A 19351-nucleotide genomic window follows, 5' to 3' on the forward strand; every position below is an offset into this window, starting at 1 on the left:
GTGTGTGTGTGTGTGTGTGTGTGTGTTGCTAGTTCAGACCTGCCCTAGGTTTAATTAACAGTGAGTCAAAGCCAACTCACGTGTGGTCAGAGGAGCAATCAAACACTGGTCGGGCCCCATGGGCACACACAGACACACGCATACACTCCATCACATGTAACACCCTTCAAGGGAATAAACATTAAAAAAAGAAAAGAGTTTCCTGCTTAATTTTTTTCTGTTGTTTTAAAAGAACTCAGATCTAAACAGGACAACTTACAAATTGAAATTAACAAAAAATCATCAAAGCCCTGACAGACCGAGACAAACACACACACACAAAGCTCAAGACGGTAAAGTGCCTTGTAAACCACAGTGGAGGCATCAGATCTTTTGATCTGATGTTAAAAGCAGCAGGCAGTCACAGTCTTTCATTATAAAGACTTCTTCACTCTGTGAATCAATCACTGAAAACAACTTCTTTCTTTACAAAACAAAACAAACTTTTTTAACACTTTTTAACACAACTGTGACGGATCATTTTTGACAATGGAACAATTTTCAAAGCATACATTAATCAGCTTTTGGAATTCACACACTGGGAACCATGAGGCTCAAGTGGCTACACACAGATGTTCGTGATTAGTCAATAATAATAGTGTGTTTTATTTATTTATGTTTTAGCTTAATTTGAATGAGTCAATACAGTGATTGTGTTGTCACAAATGTTTGTTCCTGAATTTTTTTGTAGAAAATCATAAAAATGGGGGTACAGAGACACACACATACACAAACACATGTACACATATTATTTCTGTTTGTGCGTTCGTGTGAGTAATTATCTGAACCAGAGGCTTGATGCTATCACCGTCTTCCATGTGCTGGACAAAACAGCATCAGGGGAAAAAGATAAGAACTGGCTTTGCGGCCAGATGTACATAAATGTGTGCTTGTGTGTGTGTGTGTGTGTGTGTGTGTGTGTGTTTCTTTTTCAGGCCAGAGCTCCAGGGCAGATTACCTGCGACCAGCCAGGAAGGATAGAATCAGGCTTTACAAGATTCAGACATGCACATGCAGGCACTGACACATATACACACACACACACACACACACACACACACACACACACACACACACACACACACACACACACACACACACACACACACACACACACACACACACACACACACACACACACACACACACACACACACACACACACACACACACACAAACACACACACACAAACACACACACAAACACACATTTATCTCAGTCTTTGATGCAGCTGGAGGGTTTTTCTGTATCAAAGAAACAGGATCAGAGGAATAAACAGCCCTGCACTCAGACAGGAATCATGTAAATACTTAGACTAAGTTCAAGTTTGCACTTTAAGATTAAATATCTTTGGTAGATTGTCTAAGAGTCAAAACTAGATAAGAGTGAGGTACCATTGGTTACTTTATATTTAGGCTTCATATTGAGGCTGCAGAGTGGGGTCCTCTGCCATCACTGACTGGATGTGCTCAGCTGACTTTAATACATCTAGTGAACGTTAGTTTGAATGCAACAATGCAACAATGCAGCATTAACAGGACACGGTGTGTGTTTCACATGCTGAGACTTTAATTAAATGACTTATCAGCTCCACAACTGTATAGAGAGGGATGCAGGTGCCACATTTGAGCTCCACAATGAAGTCAGGCAGGTAAACATCCTTCAAACTCAGCATTGGTCTCTTTTATCTTAACTTCACTAACTTTTTTTCAGTAAAACTCTGAAAACTGATATTCCAACTCCAATCAATTAGTTTTTAGAGCTTAATTAAATTTATTCCTATAGGATTAAATTCCATTCTATGTGTAATGGACAATTATATTAGTGCAAGTGCACATTTCAGGTAGACTACTTTGAAACATGAACACTGTATATCTACCATTTATCTGTAGATCGATGAGATTTTCCCTTTTCAAAAGGAGTGAACGACTTGTTTTATTTCTGCATTTCAATGTCGGGCTAAGATCAAGAAATGGTGATAACAAATATACTTTAAAAACAAGATAAATTAAAAAAAAACATCCATGGGCTCTCACTATCAGATAAATATTTACTTAGAAAGTCTGGGATATAAGTGAATCTATCAAACGGGCTATTTTTGTCAACAAGGTAAACATGACCCTGTTTGAAGGCATTATAAAATGGGACAAAAAATAAATAAATTGTATATTATTTTTCAAAAATAAAAGGTGGACAGTTTATAAATTGTGGATGATAAAATTGTTCATCTTTTAATCTTTTATATCATAATGTCCATGTTAAAGAACAGTAGCTTAAACAGTCCCTATAATGAGTGAGTGAGTGAGTGAGTGAGTGAGTGAGTGAGTGAGTGAGTGAGTGAAAGCCCACTCTAAAAGTGCAAAGCCGATACAGATACGGAAATAGCCGTTACAAGCTACCGAAGAGGAAGAAGAGTTGGAGCTAAAAAGGGATGGCTAGACTACAACTCAGTCTGTCGCAACGCAGTCATCTGTCTGTCAGTCTACCTGTCTGTCTGTCTGTCTGTCCGTCCATGCACACAGCCAGCTGCCAGGCCAGAAGAAGGCATCACTCTGGACTGACTGGCGCCGGGGAGGAGCGACCCTGTATAGGAGCAGGGCCCCTGTATAGGAGCAGGGCCGCTGGAAGTTTTTCCCACAGTGAGTGAAAAGTTGGCTTTATGGCTCCTATTTATGACTTGTGAAAATAACTCTCCTAAGATTAATGATTGGTAATTCTGAATGGGCCCCTTTTGGGCTCCAGAAGCCTGACAGCTGTCCTGGGTGCCATGCATCTCCTTTGCCCCCCACCTACAGTCCACCTCCTCACCAGCTTCAGCCCCGTGTACCAGAGTATTATTAATATACAGCCCACCAAAGTAGTGCCCCTCTCTAGTGGAGTAATGTGCAGGCCGAGGTGCAGATCTTATCACCTGCTATATTTCACATCTACCTCTTCATTGATATAATCTACATTCCATACCATATGTAAAAGTATTAAATATAACAGTGCAAAAGAGAGTTATTCATAGTTTTTAGCTTCTTATGGTGACAAGAAAAGAACATTCACTGTATATTTAATATCAGTTATTTTAAAATATGTTCTTATATTTGACTGGCATTTTGCTTGAGAAGGGCACCCTGTAATACGGGGAACACTGAGCAGCTATGCTGGACTCATATTCCTATATTTATATATACCTCAGCTACAGAAACAGAGAGGAGGGGAGGGGTATTTAAGGAATGATGACATAGCTGACCCACCTGACCAAAGTCCTGGAAGCATATCTGCACTGACACAGAATGTGGGTTATTTAACAGACTATTATCCCCCACCTTTACCCAGAGGCCATTCGACTATGTAGGATTTGTATAAGATGCTGGAACAAATGGAGTAAAATAGGCATTTTCTGAACCTTAATTAAAAGAAAGCTAGGAATAAAATAATGTACAATATGTAAGTAAGTAATACAAGGACTGCTTGGACTCTCAGCATTCTGTTTGTATGCGTCTGTCTCACTCTGGTATCAGTCCACCAGGACCGGTAGTTGGGAGGACACCTACTGTTTTGAGAAATTATAGTATCTATTATGACTACCAATATGCACTGCGTAGTAAGTACAGAATCAGAGACATGCCAACTTAGGGAGTCCCAAATATTTCGCACAACAACTCTGTAAAACCAGAGAAATGTAGAATCATTTGTAACCTGTGAGGAAACCATGAGAGGTTAGTTAAACGCAGATGACTCAAGAGCCAACACAGTTGTCAGGTAAAGAATTATTCACAAATATAAATACCCAGGATTCTTCACCACCAAATATACTCACATCCGTAAGGGGTAAAAACCTCCAAACACTCAACTAGAGGGTTAGGAAGGTTAGCAAGCAAGGTTAAAAGTCAAGCCACAGACTGACATGAAGCTTCTGAATTTAGCCCGTAAGGAACTGGGGAGATTTAGTCCAACTATGTATAGTACTGAACATGTGTGTTCATGTGTGAGAGACCACCAATCCAGAGAGAGAGAGAGAGAGAAACTATGTAGAGAGAGGAAGCATAGGAGGTGTGATGTGTCTTTACATAGCTGACATACATCTCTAAAAGTAGAGCACACATTTATAATTAGCAGTGCAATAGATGTCAAGCAGGCATAGCTGGCATACATGTTGGACAGAAATACACATGCTTAGTACCGGTGATACATGATGACACTGGCATAAGTGTGTGTGTGTGTGTGTGTGTGTGTGTGTGTGTGTGTGTGTGTGTGTGTGTGTGTGTGTGTGTGTGTGTGTGTGTGTGTGTGTGTGTGTGTGTGTGTGTGTGTACTGTACGTTTCTCATGAATAAGGATGTCACAATACCAGACATTTTGTAGTTGATACAATTAAATAACATGGTAAAAAAACAAAACAAAAGATCAAATCCCTTTAACATACATCCCTTTATTAACGTTCGCAAACTGTTTTTATGTGTTATCATTAAACCCTGATGATCAGCCTCAAATTCCTCGCCTAAACACAAGATTACATTTGAACTCATCATGATAATCTTATAATTTAACTTCGTCCAGTGCTCATTTTTACTGGATGGAGCTAGAATAATGTAACTAAAGGCAACCTCTGTGGAAAAGGTGACATAGTAATAGTTGATATTCATTTATTTAGTTTCATCATTAGTGATAATACACAGTGAAAAGCATGCGATCCTTGTTTTATTAATTGTGGGAATTTTTTGTTAGTCAACTAACTGATTAACTCTTTTTTTGGGGGAGTATCTCCAATACAAGTAACTGCTGTTAGTTTTAGTGACCCAGGTAAAGTTGCAGTTTTGACAGGGTGGCAGGGCTGGACCACATTCTGTCATCACATTTTATTTAGTAGAACTTTTTAACACTCTCTTGAGTGTAAGATTGCAAAGATGAAAAGGATGTGACTTTGATATAAACCAACATTAAACTAGATGTTTTGAAAACATAGCAACACACAAAAAAAAAAGATGGAAATTGAAATATATGATTTGAAATTTGTAATGAATAAAACTTTTTTGAAATGTCTCCCACTCTCTCTTTCTCACAGGAGGGTGTGCTAATGAAAAAGCAGACTTAATATGTTTTTCCCCGAGTCCATCTGGTAATAATTGCAGCATGTAGCAACCGTAGCTGTGTTTGGATAAAGCTCTGACATCCATGGGGCCCTCTGACGCTCAAGAGTGTGTTTACGTGGGGGGGAGAGAAAGAGAGAGAGAAGGAGAAAGGAGACTGGTGAAAGTCTGTGTAACTCTGTGTGTGTGTGTGTGTGTGTGTGTGTGTGTGTGTGTGTGTGTGTGTGTGTGTGTGTGTGTGTGCGTGCATGCTCCCGCTTGTGTGTTTCCCAAGCTGCTGGGTGACGAGCCAACATAACTACATCAACTTTATCCTCAGCACACTGTTTTACGTAGACCAGAGCGTGGGTGGTTGGGTAACCTCTGCTCCTGCGGGCCGTTAGCATGACTCAAGGTGATGATTAGTGGCATCTGATGCCGCACAGACTGCTATCGAACAGCCAAACGCACATATCTGGAGTAACAGAGGAGTCTATATTATACGGTACTGGAATCAGGCAAAAAAGAGGAGCGTGTCAAGACCCAGGATTTTTATCAAGACACAGATTATCTCATAAATATTACTTGTAAATCCAGTGTGGTTCAAACTCAGGGCATCGTCTTGTAAAAAATAATTGGCAGAGAGATTGCCCTGGAACTAACAAACCGTGTACACAATACTCCCAACTATAAAGGTCTCTTAGTGAAAATGTTCTTGAGCAAGACACTGATCTCATGAAAAGTTGCCCTGGATATCTGGAAAATCATCTACAAAACAAATTGGGGGGCCCAGACCCCAAGGAGTCCTGGACCTGGAAACTTCCAGGAAGGTCCTGTATTATTAAGCAGGGATTGAGGTAATTTTACAATGATTTCATTTCATCAGATGATGTTGTTGAACAAAGACAGGTTACACCCTCAACAACTAAAATCCACAATATACACACTCTCCGTGTGACCCGGTTCTGCACTGAAGCCTAGGGGACAAAACCATGTGTCAAATTCACAAGGGGTTCTCGTCATAAAATTGTGTCATTTTTAAGTTAATCACTTTGCAAGGCTAGCTGTCATTTTGTTAGAAAGAGAATAGCGAAAAAACTCATCGTCACAAGATCAAACCAAAGAAGGCAAAAAGTCTGACAAGTGACACATTCAACTCTAAGTCCAATGCAAACGTCTTAATCTTGTGACTTACTGGCAGCGCACAGCGAGAAGGAGTAGGTGGAAGGGAGTGGAACAAGGACTGTGCAGAAAGGCCCTTTGTGCTGAGAGGGTCACACATCCTCTGTACGGGGCATTCACATTTAGGCCGCCTCATGTTCGTGGAAACACGCATGCACACGAGCAGATGGATCGCTTACTGAAAATGATGATAGATATACGTCATATGAAGAATGACCAAAGATGGAGGGCTTCCTTTGATATCACATGAGTGTACAAGGAGGGTGGAACTGGGTAGATACAGTAATGACTATTATTTTATTAACTTCAAACTTGGGACTTGAAAAACTGTTGCTATTATAAAATGTATGCTGTTTCAAACCCTATAACTGCATGTTTCTTTACTATATATTGGTTAGTTTTAACATCTTACTATAATTGTTTTCACTGAATGTGAAGCACCTTCACACTTCGCTTGCATTTTGAATTGTGCTGTATTAATTAAAATCCGTATTATCATCATTGTTATGGCTTTAAAAAGGGGGTTTGCTGAAGGCTGTAATCTTACAGTTGGTTTTTGCTTCTCCCTAACATAATTGGGAATAACAAATACAAAACTTGAGCTATGACTTTGTTTAGAATTTAATGTATAAAGAACTGCAGAGCCACTTATGAGTATTTCAACATACCAATTTAAAAAATACATACAAAAGATTATAATGCATCATTTCTCTCTCTACAATTTCTGTATGTTTCCTTAGACTCACCCACTAAGAAATTAACATTTGTAACAAAGGCCCCACATCATTATAATATGGAGGTTTTCATACTGTGTATAGCCCTTTTATATTATGCTAATAATACTTTAATAACTTTAATAATATTCAGATTTTGTAAGGACAAAATCCATGACCTTTGTCCTCTGTCCTCTTACATAATTAGGATCAGCCTGACCCCTTTATGTGCCCGTATGGATGAATGCATACAGAATTTCATATAATTTCATCTGCCGAGCCAAAGACAGCGGGTGGATGCGTCAGAGGAACAACATCCTGTGCAGACCCTCATTTCCTCTCAGACTCTTTTGAGTGTTTGGTGTGTGTTGATTTGTCCGACCCAGCCCTCCACAGTGAGCTTACATTCAGGAAGTCTAATCAGCCAACACGACACCCTGTTCTGACATGCTAACATGCATCTACACTATGACACAGATACATGGTTCAAATGCTTAGCACAATGGGCCGAGTTCATTTCAGGTAACCCCTTGAATTCGCTAATGGTTTGAACATGCAGTAGGGATTGATCTGGAAGGTCCAATGTGTGCCATATAACCTGGTTGAACTGAACGGACACTACTTATTTTTGGTGAACAGGCTTTTTCTATTATAGATGTTTAATTTGTTAAATGTTAATTATGCTTAACTACATAACTTGTCAAAAGTAAAGTAAAGAAAAGACGAAACCGCGTCTCAGCCAAGATATGTGCCCTGATAAAGGCCTCAATAAAATTTGATGTAAAATAAGTTTTTGGAAAAAATTTGTGGCGAGAGATGAGCAGAACATTGATTCATATTTAATCAGCACTTTCCTAGTTTGATTGTTTCATTTGAATTTGATCTGAAAGATTTAGTTACAGCGAATGTTCAGTCAACCTGCCGAGCTGTATCATCATGTACACGCGGCTGGATCTCCTGCCCTCCATAGAAAACAAGTAGGATCCGATGACCTCTCTTAAAGCAACAGATTTGGTGTATCTCCACCTTTAGACGATCTGCCAGTAGACTGTGACTGAGGGGAGTGACACCGGATGCAACAGTTGCAAGGACTGCAATCGGGAAACTGGCCATACCAAATTGTAGAGTAAAAGTGGGGGGAAATACAGTACAAGTACAGATCATGCCATGAATATTTAAAAATGGTTCGTCATGTTTGTCTTTGCTTACCACTCTTGAAACTTAAAATACGTGTTGCATACTTAACTTTAAAATACATGTAACTTATTTGCCAGATGCCAGATTCATAGTAAATTTTCCACTCTGCCACATCTGATCTCACAAAGAAGCCATTCACACTGATTTGTGCGCGCTCACTCACTCACTCACTAGCACGTACGCACGCATGCACGGACGCACGCACACAAAACACACACACACAAGCTTTCAGTCAGTCTAAACTTTTACCGAACTTGAACTCCCCTCAAAACCCTGTGGTGATTTCATAAGAAGTAGTTCTCAGGTTACAAACTCGCCCAAAATAGGCCATAAGTACATAGTACTGCTATCTGGTGACGTAGACTATAGTTTAGAATGGTTACACACACTTGAACACGCAATAAAACACACATATACACACAATCTGTAATGAATTCAGCACCATGCTTCAGGGAAAGAAGTGAGCAATTTAAAAAAAATAACAACTTAATATGCAGATAAAGTCATTTATATCCACTAAAATCTACGCATAAACATTTTGTAAAATATAACCACATCTTTTGTGATCCTAATCAGACATAAAGTTGACAGTGACACTTAAAATCACAGACCTACAGTATGTCTAACTTTTAAACAAAGGTCACAGGAAAAAACCTTCTTAAAGCAACAATTCAGTAAATAAGCCACTGGAAGCAATAATCACCATCCAATGATGACTCATAGCTGTACACAATTCCAATACATAAAAAAAGGTATCCCACAAGAACCCTTTAAACCCCTAATTTTCACATTGAAAATTATCATTATTTTGGGCTGGTAGTTCTTAAAATACGGGACAAGATCCGAAATGAGCCACAGGCCTGTTTCTAGTGGGTGCCCGCATGAAATAAGTAATAATATGCTTTCAGGAGTGGGAGAAGAACCTCTGTGCTTTCCTGGAATAGGAAAAAAAAAAACTTGAAGGGACGTCCTCCAAGTGCAGTAGTTTTTGGAATAGCTAATCTGTGTACAGGAAACAGGCGCTAAGACTTCTGGCGCTAGTGGGCTGAGCAATCAAAACAATCTCTCTATCTTCTGATTGAGGAGAAAGGGACCAATGCCAGACACTTCATCACACTTCATCAAGAGAGAGGGCGAGTTGAACAGAGAAGGAAGGAACAATCTAAAGAGATAGAGAGAATGATGGAGAGAGCAAAAAGGAGAAAAGAATATATTTTTTTCTTCTTTGCTAACCACTACTTTCTTTCTCTTTAATCTCCTGTCCTACTTTGTTTTCCATTCTTTCTTTCCCTCGTCTTTTCCAACTCCCCTGTTTTCTCTTATCTACACGCCTCTTTTCCCTCCTTCCCATCGTGCATCCTTGCCTTTCTCTTCTCCCCTCCTCCATCTGTGTGTTATGAGTTGAGTTGTGGAGAAAATACGTGGGATTTTCCCACAGCTCGGCATGACCAGACCCAATCCCCCCCCCTCCCTCCTCCTCCTGTCTCATGTCAGAAGGGAGTCTTGAGGAAAACCACCCATATTCCACCACCAAGTATTCTGCATGTTTGTTGGAACTTTTTGACGCTCGTTGTTCCATAGACATCAACTGTTGGCTGCTACGGCAACAGAATAATTAAAACAAGATCACGGGACAAAAATATCTCTCTCTGTCTTTGAGTTAAAACAGTGTAGCTCCTATTAAACTTTTAAGTTAAGAAATCCTACTAATGAGAGCTCATTTAAGACTTCAGTTTCCACAAGATGAGCTGATGAAACTCAGCTTCATGGTAAGCTCTACCAAGCCATCCATCTCCCCTTCCTTATTCAGGTCCAGGTCATGGCTCCAGCAGGCTAAGCAAGAACACCCAGAAGTCCTCCTCCCTAGCCATGACGTCTGACTTCTCCCGAGGCATTCCCAGGCAAGACAGGATATTGAAAGCCTTTAACGTACATTGCAGATGCTGCACCAATTCACCTGTCATTCTTTGTCTTACCCCCACTTGTGAAGGAATCTAAGAACTTGATAAGCTGGGACCAAGTTGCTACCCCCAAAACAAAGAATTTCCACCATGATCTCCACCATTGTCTGAATACGTCTGTCTGAGAATTGGAGGTAAACTCTTGGTTTCCCAACATCCTTACATCCTACATCATTTGCAAAAAGCAGAGATGCAATCCTGGGATTACCAAAGTGGAAACTCTCTGTTCCTCAGCTTTGCCAAAAGATTTTTCCCGTAAAATAACCACAGAATAGGTGACAAGGCACCACATTCGGGAAGTACGATGCCCACTTCGGACGTGCTTGACTTATTGCCTAAAATACTCACTCACTCACTCAAGTTACACAAATACCAAATACTGCAATAGTTATTGCCCCATATTCTCCCAGTACCCGCTACGAGACACCCCAGGGTTGAGAGAAAAATCAAACACCAACTTCAAGTCTTAACTAAACAGTGTTGCGCATTCATTGAGTGCGACATTGTTCTTTTGTCAATGTACGTGTTGACACTGCAGCCTGTGTCTCTTAGTGCAGCAGGTTTTGTGTGCGTGTCTGTACCCGTTTGTGCCGTATTAGAGTGTGATTTACCTCTGCAGCCTGTGTCTCCTGATGCAACAGTGTCAGCCCTGTCAGGTCCTCCAAGAACGAGTGGGATGAATTAAAAACCTTGGACAGGAAGTTGAATCCTTCCCTCTCGTAGTGGTCCAGGACCTGGGCAAAAAACAGAAAATGTAATAAAAATAATAAATCCATTCTGACTGAAACATTTCCATTACAGGCAATTATATCACCGTATTGGTCCAAGGTGCATATTGAATATAATATTGGTGCTCCTGTTTTACATTTCTCCTTTTTATTTGAATGAATGTGTAGACAACAGTTGACCATTTTGTAATGATGTGGAACCAACAGAGTACCTGATAAAATTGACAAAAAGGAAGAAATATAAGTAGCTGTGTTGTGTGTGTGTGTGTGTGTGTGTGTGTGTGTGTGTGTGTGTGTGTGTGTGTGTGTGTGTGTGTGTGTGTGTTATAGTTGTAGACTTTAATGGAGGACAGTTGTAAAATGTGGAAGTAATTTCCCTGATTCAAGTCTCAAGGGTAGAGAGGCTTCGGTAACCTTTTACTGCACTTTTAAGTAAAAACATTGCGTAATGTCCAAGACACTTTTAAAAGTTTGATGCTTGGTGAAAGTCCTTTTTGATTCTGATGTGTACACTTTGAGTTGAGGGCTGAGTCATGCTAATGCATCACGACTTGTGCACTTAAATCAAAAACATTAAGAGATGGCAAAGAGAAACTTCCTCTCAAAAGCGGATAAAAAAAAAAATGGTTTTAATGGTATGAAATAAAAATGCACTCTTGGCGCTCTAGTCCATAGGCACGACCTGCAAAACACCGCAACTCAGTGTTTACCTTGATCCCCCACCAGCACTGACTTCAAATACCCACACCTTCTCACACACACACACACACACACACACACACACACACACACACACACACACACACACACACACACACACACACACACACACACACACACACACACACACACACACACACACACACACACACACACACACACACACACACCACTCTCGACTACCTTTACTAAGCTTGGCAAAGCCTTTCATGGACGCCCACAGACCCTCCTCTGCAGGTGTAGGGTTACCTCCACCTCAGACATCAACACACAGTGAGCATCAGCGTCTGTGCATGCGTGTGCGTGCGTGCGTGCGTGTGTGTTCGCAGACTGACCTGGCGTCTAGTCGTGGAGCCAGACACACCACACACAATGCACACTGACGTGTCCCTGGTTCATCTTTTCAACCTCTTTTCTTTCCTTCCCTCTCTTTTATTTCTTTGATTCTCCACTTCCATCCACAGGATCCATTACATGAGACGCCAACGGCCAAAACACACTTTGTTGAAACATAGATGCTCATGACACAGAGAGCAACTTGATAACCGTGATGATTTTGTGTTAAAGTTTCTAAAGTCACTCCATGATCATCACACAAACACACATTTACTTGCACAACACACACTAATAACCTTCACTTATGTCCATATTAATAGTAGACAAGATCGAGACAAAAGATTTCTAAAGTGTTCAGTCACATGGAAAGGCGTTGCCTTTGGTTTCAGACTGTAAAAAGATAAGCTTAAAAAGATAATTTAGCCAACTCCGAAGAGATTGGGTTGTGAATTTTGACAAGTTTATTGTACCTTCATCAAATGCTGTATATATTTAGAGAATCTCAATTTTTTCAAATTGAGTGTTTGGCACTTTTACTTTCTTCTACAGCTGCAACTTGATGAAAGAACAGAAATCATCAATTTTCTTTCGAGGGATAGAAAACTTGATAGCAGAGTGAATCATCTAATATCTGACTAATTTCAACTATGCTGTGCCAAAACCATTGTGGGGAATATGTAATAAATTCAAGAACATTATGTAAACACAGAACGGAAGAAAATAGAAACTTTTAGTAGATTTTCGTTGTTGTTAATCAGATGTGTTTCAGTAGTGACTGCATGCCGTTGACTGATAACACCACGGAATCATCAACATCTGGATTAGATGGTGTGCTACACATTTGTATACACACATGTACATGTGCACTTGTCCTAAAGCTTCCTTCCTTATGGAGCCACATAAATCTCTACCCTCTGGCTGTATTTTACAGCGGTGACGATTTCTTTTTGAAGTTGTTTGTGGATCCATACTGTGTGGATTCTAACTGAACGTATCAGACACTATAGACTGAGTATATGTGTGTGCTTGCATGTGTTTGTGTTTGTGTGTGTAGCATCTTTAAACATATTTTCAAAAAACTGGGTGGTCCTGGTGGTTCAGATGGGCTTTAACTTATGTTGTTAACATGAAGAACAGAGTTTTATATGTATAAATATACTTGTATACATAAGTACGTCAGTTCAAATCAATTACTGATGCATAACAATAAATTAAATGCATAGAGGCTCTTGGTTAGTGGTTTTGCCATGATGTGACACTTACTGAACACTATGAGTAAACAGTTCCTGGTGATTCAATGGTTTTAACTTCCCCTGTTAACTTATTAAGTCAACATGCCAGGTTAGACACTTGCCTTAAAAATGTGCAAACTCCATACTGACTCACTGAGGAACCACTCTGATTCTCTGGTATTCCAGCCCACTTTACAGGAAGCACATCCCATAAAGTGTGCATTGTTGACGCTCTGTGGTTGATGTACAATGCATGTGTGTCTACGTTTTATACGTTTTATACACTTAGTGATATAGAGCTATTTATTCTAAAATAAGTTATGACTATTTGCGGAAATTGCACTTAGTGTGGAAGTGATTGCTAGTTAGAATGTAAATATGAATAAAATATTTCCAACAGCCCAAATAAGAGCTTTAAATCGCTTGTTTGGTCTAAAATAAAAGTCTCAAACTCAAAGACATTTAATTTACAATTATCTAGTAGAATATATTTTAAGTATATATAAAACAGTTATAACAGTCTAGTTATTCAGAAGAAAGAAATGCATTAACAGATAAACTTTGAGCTATGTTGTCTTTTCAACACTTTGCACTACATATGTAAAAAAAAAAAAAAGTCTCCTTTTGCCATTAATAAAGGTAGCATATGGCATATTTGGTATTGTTAGTACAAGTCGTTGTAGTAAGAGGTGTCTGGCATGGTTTAAGACCACGTCAGCTGAGATTTACTCTCTGGTGTGTAGTTTTATTGGCTTGAAGCCCCAGAAAGAATTAGGAAACACACACATACACATGCACGCACACACACACACCCACACAAAAAAGCCCCAACTCTACAGGAACTGCTCCAGCCCAGACAGGGGCTGAATTGTTTTGTTTCCATAGTGACCTGGCAGCACACAGCTGACTGCGGCAGGAATACACACAGACAGATATGCACTCGCTCACACACTCACACACTCGCTCACACACACACACACACACACACACACACGCACACACACAAGACAAAGACAGACACACAAACGTGTTACAGTGAACGGACTGATGGATGGACAGAGGGACACACAAAGAGAGGAGAGATATGGGGGAGGGAGAACAGGAAGGGAGAAAAAGGTAAGACAGAAGGGAAAAAAGAGGAACTGAAGTAGGCCGGTAGAAATGAAAAAGAAAGAAAGGCAGATAAGCAAAACGCAAAACAAAAAGGGAAAATGTGTGTGGGTGGGATTAAGGGAATAAAAACATATTCACCAATTTCCCTACATAACCTTTATCCCTGCCTCAGCAGAGGATCGTCTTTCCTAACTCATGTTGTTCATTGTTCCCAACTACACAGGCTTTACCCCAATCCCTATCAAACCCTATGAACCCTCCGAACAGACCAGATAATCTCATCAGTCACACGGGCAGAAACATGACACCTTAAGGTCGAGTGGAACTTTATACTTTTTTCTTTTTTCTTCTCAGAAGCAGCGTAGGTGGAGAAAAACTTAAAGAAAGCTAGAAAGCCCCCCCTCCCCCATCTTGGTTTCTCCCTCCCTGTCTCCCTTTCGCTCTGTCTTCACATGAAAGTGATAGATCTGGGGCTTTATGACCTCTTTATAGACACAAAGACAGCATTGAGATCAGGGAGAAAGAGAGAGAGAGAGAGAGAGAGAGAGAGAGAGAGAGAGAGAGAGAGAGAAACAGCCCTCCACTCATCACAACACCCTTTCTTCAGCACTGAACTTCCTCTCCTTATCCCCCCCCACCACCAAATCATCTTGCTTTACGCCTCTTTTTTAAAACTTTCTCTGTCTCTATCTTGTGCCCCTCCCCTGGTCTTACACTAATGTACACCAGCCAATGGACACGGTGACCACAGGACCACCTGGGGCAGTGATTGGCCAGTTGACTGTGGACCAATGACAATGCGGTAAAAAGACACAGGGGAATCGCTCCCACCCTGCTTGGCACACACACACACACACACACACTGCAGTGGTGGGAGCTAATTTCACTCATACGACAGTCACTGACATCAGTGAGCAACTGCTGCCTGATTGTTACCATATGGTTTTACCAGATTTTCCCTGTGTGTATGTGTGTGTGTGTGTGTGTGTGTGTGTGTGTGTGTGTGTGTGTGTGTGTGTGTGTGTGTGTGTGTGTGTGTTCAGTATTCCTCAAGGGCCAACATTTCAACACAGCTCCACTGACTTAACCATGTAGAAATGGGAGGTATGGGAATCCCCCTTGTCTCTGCTAAGGCTGCAATTTGCTCTTCAAAACAATGTTGTTAGTAGTAAAATAATCTAATCTGATAAGAACCTGCTTAACCGCAACACTCCTTCTTATACTGTCTAAACACTGTCTTGTTAGTAAACTGGAATTGAAGACACATATTTTAAACTAGTCAGTTACAATTTGTGCTACTTACAACGTCAGAGCAGGCAGTGCATTTGTCAAAGGCCAGGCTTGCAGGCAGGACATTGTCAAACCTCGAAAGAAAGCCTCGGATCTGTGGATGAGAAATCAACATGTCAAAAAACAGACATGAAACATCAGCAAAATAGCACAGCAGGAGTACAAAGAGGCACACTCCTTTAAAAGCACGTTCATATCATTCATAAACAATGAAAACTTAAATTATGAGAACACGAAAAAGGTCTCTAACCATAAAGAGATGAAAATATGAGATAACTCAACAGAAAATAGAGCAGAATATGACTTTATTGGATGTTAAAAATGCCTTTTGGACAGACAGTATTCCCTTTGTGAGAATAAAGTCCCCTTAAAGCCTGTATTCTTTGTAAGAAAAGTACATGTAACAGTAGTAAAGTACTAAAACATTATAGCTAGGGCTTGAAGATTTTGGAGGCAGTTTGACTTTTTATGTTTTCTAGATTTTAAAATCATGCCAAGAGCGCCCTCTGGTGTCCAGAGACACTACAACCTTTTTCAGTGAGACACTGGGTGCCTTTATGCAAACGTGTCTTTGATTCCTTTCCTTGCCTCCTCTTCTCACATCATAGTCACACCCCACAGAGATGTGAGCTGAGGAGGCGAGTAAGAGACACGAGAAGAGAGGGATCCGTCATTTAAAAGAGACGTCAATTAAATATGACGTGTGGCTGCATCATTGTTTGTTATAGAAATGTATTTTATGATCTCTGTCAGATGAGCACAACTGTGTTTATGACCACCTACATACATACATACATACATACATACATACATACATACATACATACATACATACATACATACATACATATATATATACATATACATAAATATATACATATATATATACATAAATATATACATAATATGAAGAATGATCATATATCATGCATATACATATTTTATATACACATTTATTCAATTCAACATTATATCGTAAAATACAGCGAATAAGTGGGGAATGCAAGAGAATGTTGTTATTGATTTGATAATTTGACAAAAGCAGCCGTTTGCATTTGTAAGCGTCCCGTGAATTGGAGGCAGCCTACAATCAATTTTTAAATACATAAGCAATATGTTGGTGTAGGTGAAATGTCAGTAAGGAATGCAGTTAGAAAAAGGCCTTACGAGGACTTTACACACTAAAGGAAGTGTCACATCTGTAGAGTCCTGCCATGGTTTGAGATTAATCCAGCTGTGTTTAGGCCTCTTTTATGTAACGGATGGAGAAAAGACTTCTGCAAAGGATATTTCTGGTATTTCTTCACTCCTCGTCTGCTGCAGGTACACTCAATTTCCAGATCAAGTGAGGAGAGAGGACGCGAGGAAGCATAAGTTACCATATTGAAACACCTTTTCACCACATCTCTCACGGCTGAAAGCTTTTAATCCTATTTATGGCTACAGTAATTACGGCTAATTACCTTGATTACTGTCTACAGAACCCTCTCCACACACGCACACGCACACACACACACACACGCACCCAAAACTCTTTTGTGATACATGTTGAAACCACCACTTGTCATCAATATATTCCTTTCATCGCTTATACTTCCTCCTCTTCCTCCTGGTTCCTTAATAAAAGCTTCACCCATTATGTTTTCTGGTGACGCACGTGGTCCACAGCATGAAGTGACTTCCTGACTATAATTATGATTTGTTAGACTGCACTGAAAGTATCACACACTAAAGGCTGTGTATGCGTGTGTAATATCCTCAAACATATCAAACTACACTAGTTGAAAAATTGCAGGGATGAAAATGAAAAGCTTTCAGTTCTTGGATGGGATATTTGGCTGCAAACTCTGTCACATCTTCATGCACCCCCATTTCAGCTGACCCTTTCGGGGTCAAATGTGCATTAGCCAAGGCTGTGTGGTAAACTCACAGTATCGGGTTAAGATGCAAATCTCTCCATCCATGACTGATAGTCAATTACAATGTGCTACAGTGTTTGATCTTGTAAGACGGTTCAATTTAGTCAAACAGCTTCAGCCGGAGGGTCATCTTTTTTCTTAATTTCTTCTTGTCTTTTATATATTCCCATCTATGTGCTGATTATTTCAACTAAAATAGATTATACAATTAAAAGGCACAGATGGATTGACATATTAACTGCAGTATCAGGCTGTTTAAATATAACATGAATGTGAGAAGATAACTGGTGGCACAGACATGTCCAGTGGATGAATTAACAAATGGAGCGGAGAGTGCATGAGTGAGTCAGGCCAATGGGTGAGTGTGGGCAAGTGAGATGGACTTGAACAGACTAGCAGCTCTACATAAAACTGCATAACCCCTTGTAGCATCGTATATAGGATATGATGAAACTTTATTGTCATTTAACAATGAAAATCATTTTGCATCCTCAGGCTTTTCCGTTCCAGCTAGTGAATCCAGTCCAGTATAGTGAATAAATAAAATGTGTTTCCAGCTTGTATCTGACGACCATTTATAAAATGTAATTTTGCTATTATGTCTTTCCTGTAAATGACATATATTAAATGTCTGTCCATCCTGGTGCCATTATGTTTATGTTATGTTTGCTCCCTTAGGGGTATTTTAGGGGAGATTTTTACTTTTCTAAATGAAAGTTCTAAAGATAGGCAACTTTGTGATTTTGGGCCATCTGAGTAAAAGTTTTATATCACCATTACAAAATTGTAGAATCCTGTATTGGCACTTTGTTGTTCAGACACTTAAATAAATAAATACGACATCATGTAGTTTCTGTAAAGCACCATAAGCTGTCACTGTGGCACCACGGAAAAGATAGCCCGCAGCTTCAGACTACATCTGCAGGGTGTTGTATCAGCAGTAGATATATCTGGACGGACAGGCATCCCAGGAATAATATATACAAAACTGGACACACACACACACCCACACACACCACCATGCAAGCATTTACACCCTTGTGCATATTATCTACCCTGCATTCCTCTCTCTTTGGTCATCATTATCTTATTTCCTCGCCATCACCCTCTCTCTCTCTACAGAAACACACACACACACACATACGCACACACACATACACACACACAAACCCAGCAAACCCATTTGCATTCCACTTTCCTCTGGATTATTTGGTTGAAATACCACGAGTGGCAAAGGTGTCAAGCAAATGGCAGAAATTCAGATTCTCAGGGTGATGAATACTGATGATGATGCAAATGGAGGGCGTGGGAAACTCGAGTATGTGACAACAGTCAGTATGCAAAAGACCACAGTCTGGAAAGCTGAAGATTATTGCTGGAAAATATTCATTTAAAAACAGGCTGAAAAAACCTGTGTTTTAATAGAGCTGCCCTCCTGGTCTTGTTAACCAAGACATTGTGTCTAGATATATATATATATTTTGTATGTTATGAACCACTCCACAGAACTGTCTGTGGCTGTTATAACTCAAAAAAAAAAAAAAAAATAATAATAATAAATAGAGTCACACACAAAAACGATGGCAAGGCCATAGAAATATGGCTACACAAAAGCCAACATTCAGACAGGCACAGACACATAAATTAACTCCCCTTTCATCACCATAGTCCTTCAGGAAGTATTAGCTATCCAACTCACTGAATATAACTATGTATGGACTCCAATCAACTCCACTGCTCCCTGACCTATGAAACTGAATTAATTTTGTTCTGTATAAACAGCAGCATTTTAAATATAGTTATGATCACTTATGCTTGGCCACAGTGCTATATTTTTGGCCTATTCTACTTTTGAGCATCGTAA

At 39.9% G+C, this 19351-nt stretch overlaps 1 protein-coding gene across 3 annotated transcripts in view; it reads right to left on the reverse strand.

Moving 5' to 3' along the window:
• The window catches only part of atg7 (ATG7 autophagy related 7 homolog (S. cerevisiae)), a 57527-nt gene that overhangs the window by 14241 nt on the left and 23935 nt on the right, over positions 1 to 19351 (reverse strand). For all 3 annotated transcript variants that reach the window (XM_054616441.1, XM_054616439.1, XM_054616442.1), the window contains exons 17-18: positions 15582 to 15662; positions 10761 to 10883 (exon numbers count right to left, since the gene is read on the reverse strand). In XM_054616441.1, coding sequence (XP_054472416.1) covers positions 10761 to 10883; positions 15582 to 15662 — 204 coding nt within the window. The remainder of the gene's footprint in view (positions 1 to 10760; positions 10884 to 15581; positions 15663 to 19351) is intronic.

This window comes from Anoplopoma fimbria, chromosome 17 (genome assembly GCF_027596085.1).
Source record: "Anoplopoma fimbria isolate UVic2021 breed Golden Eagle Sablefish chromosome 17, Afim_UVic_2022, whole genome shotgun sequence".
Lineage (NCBI taxonomy): Eukaryota > Metazoa > Chordata > Actinopteri > Perciformes > Anoplopomatidae > Anoplopoma > Anoplopoma fimbria.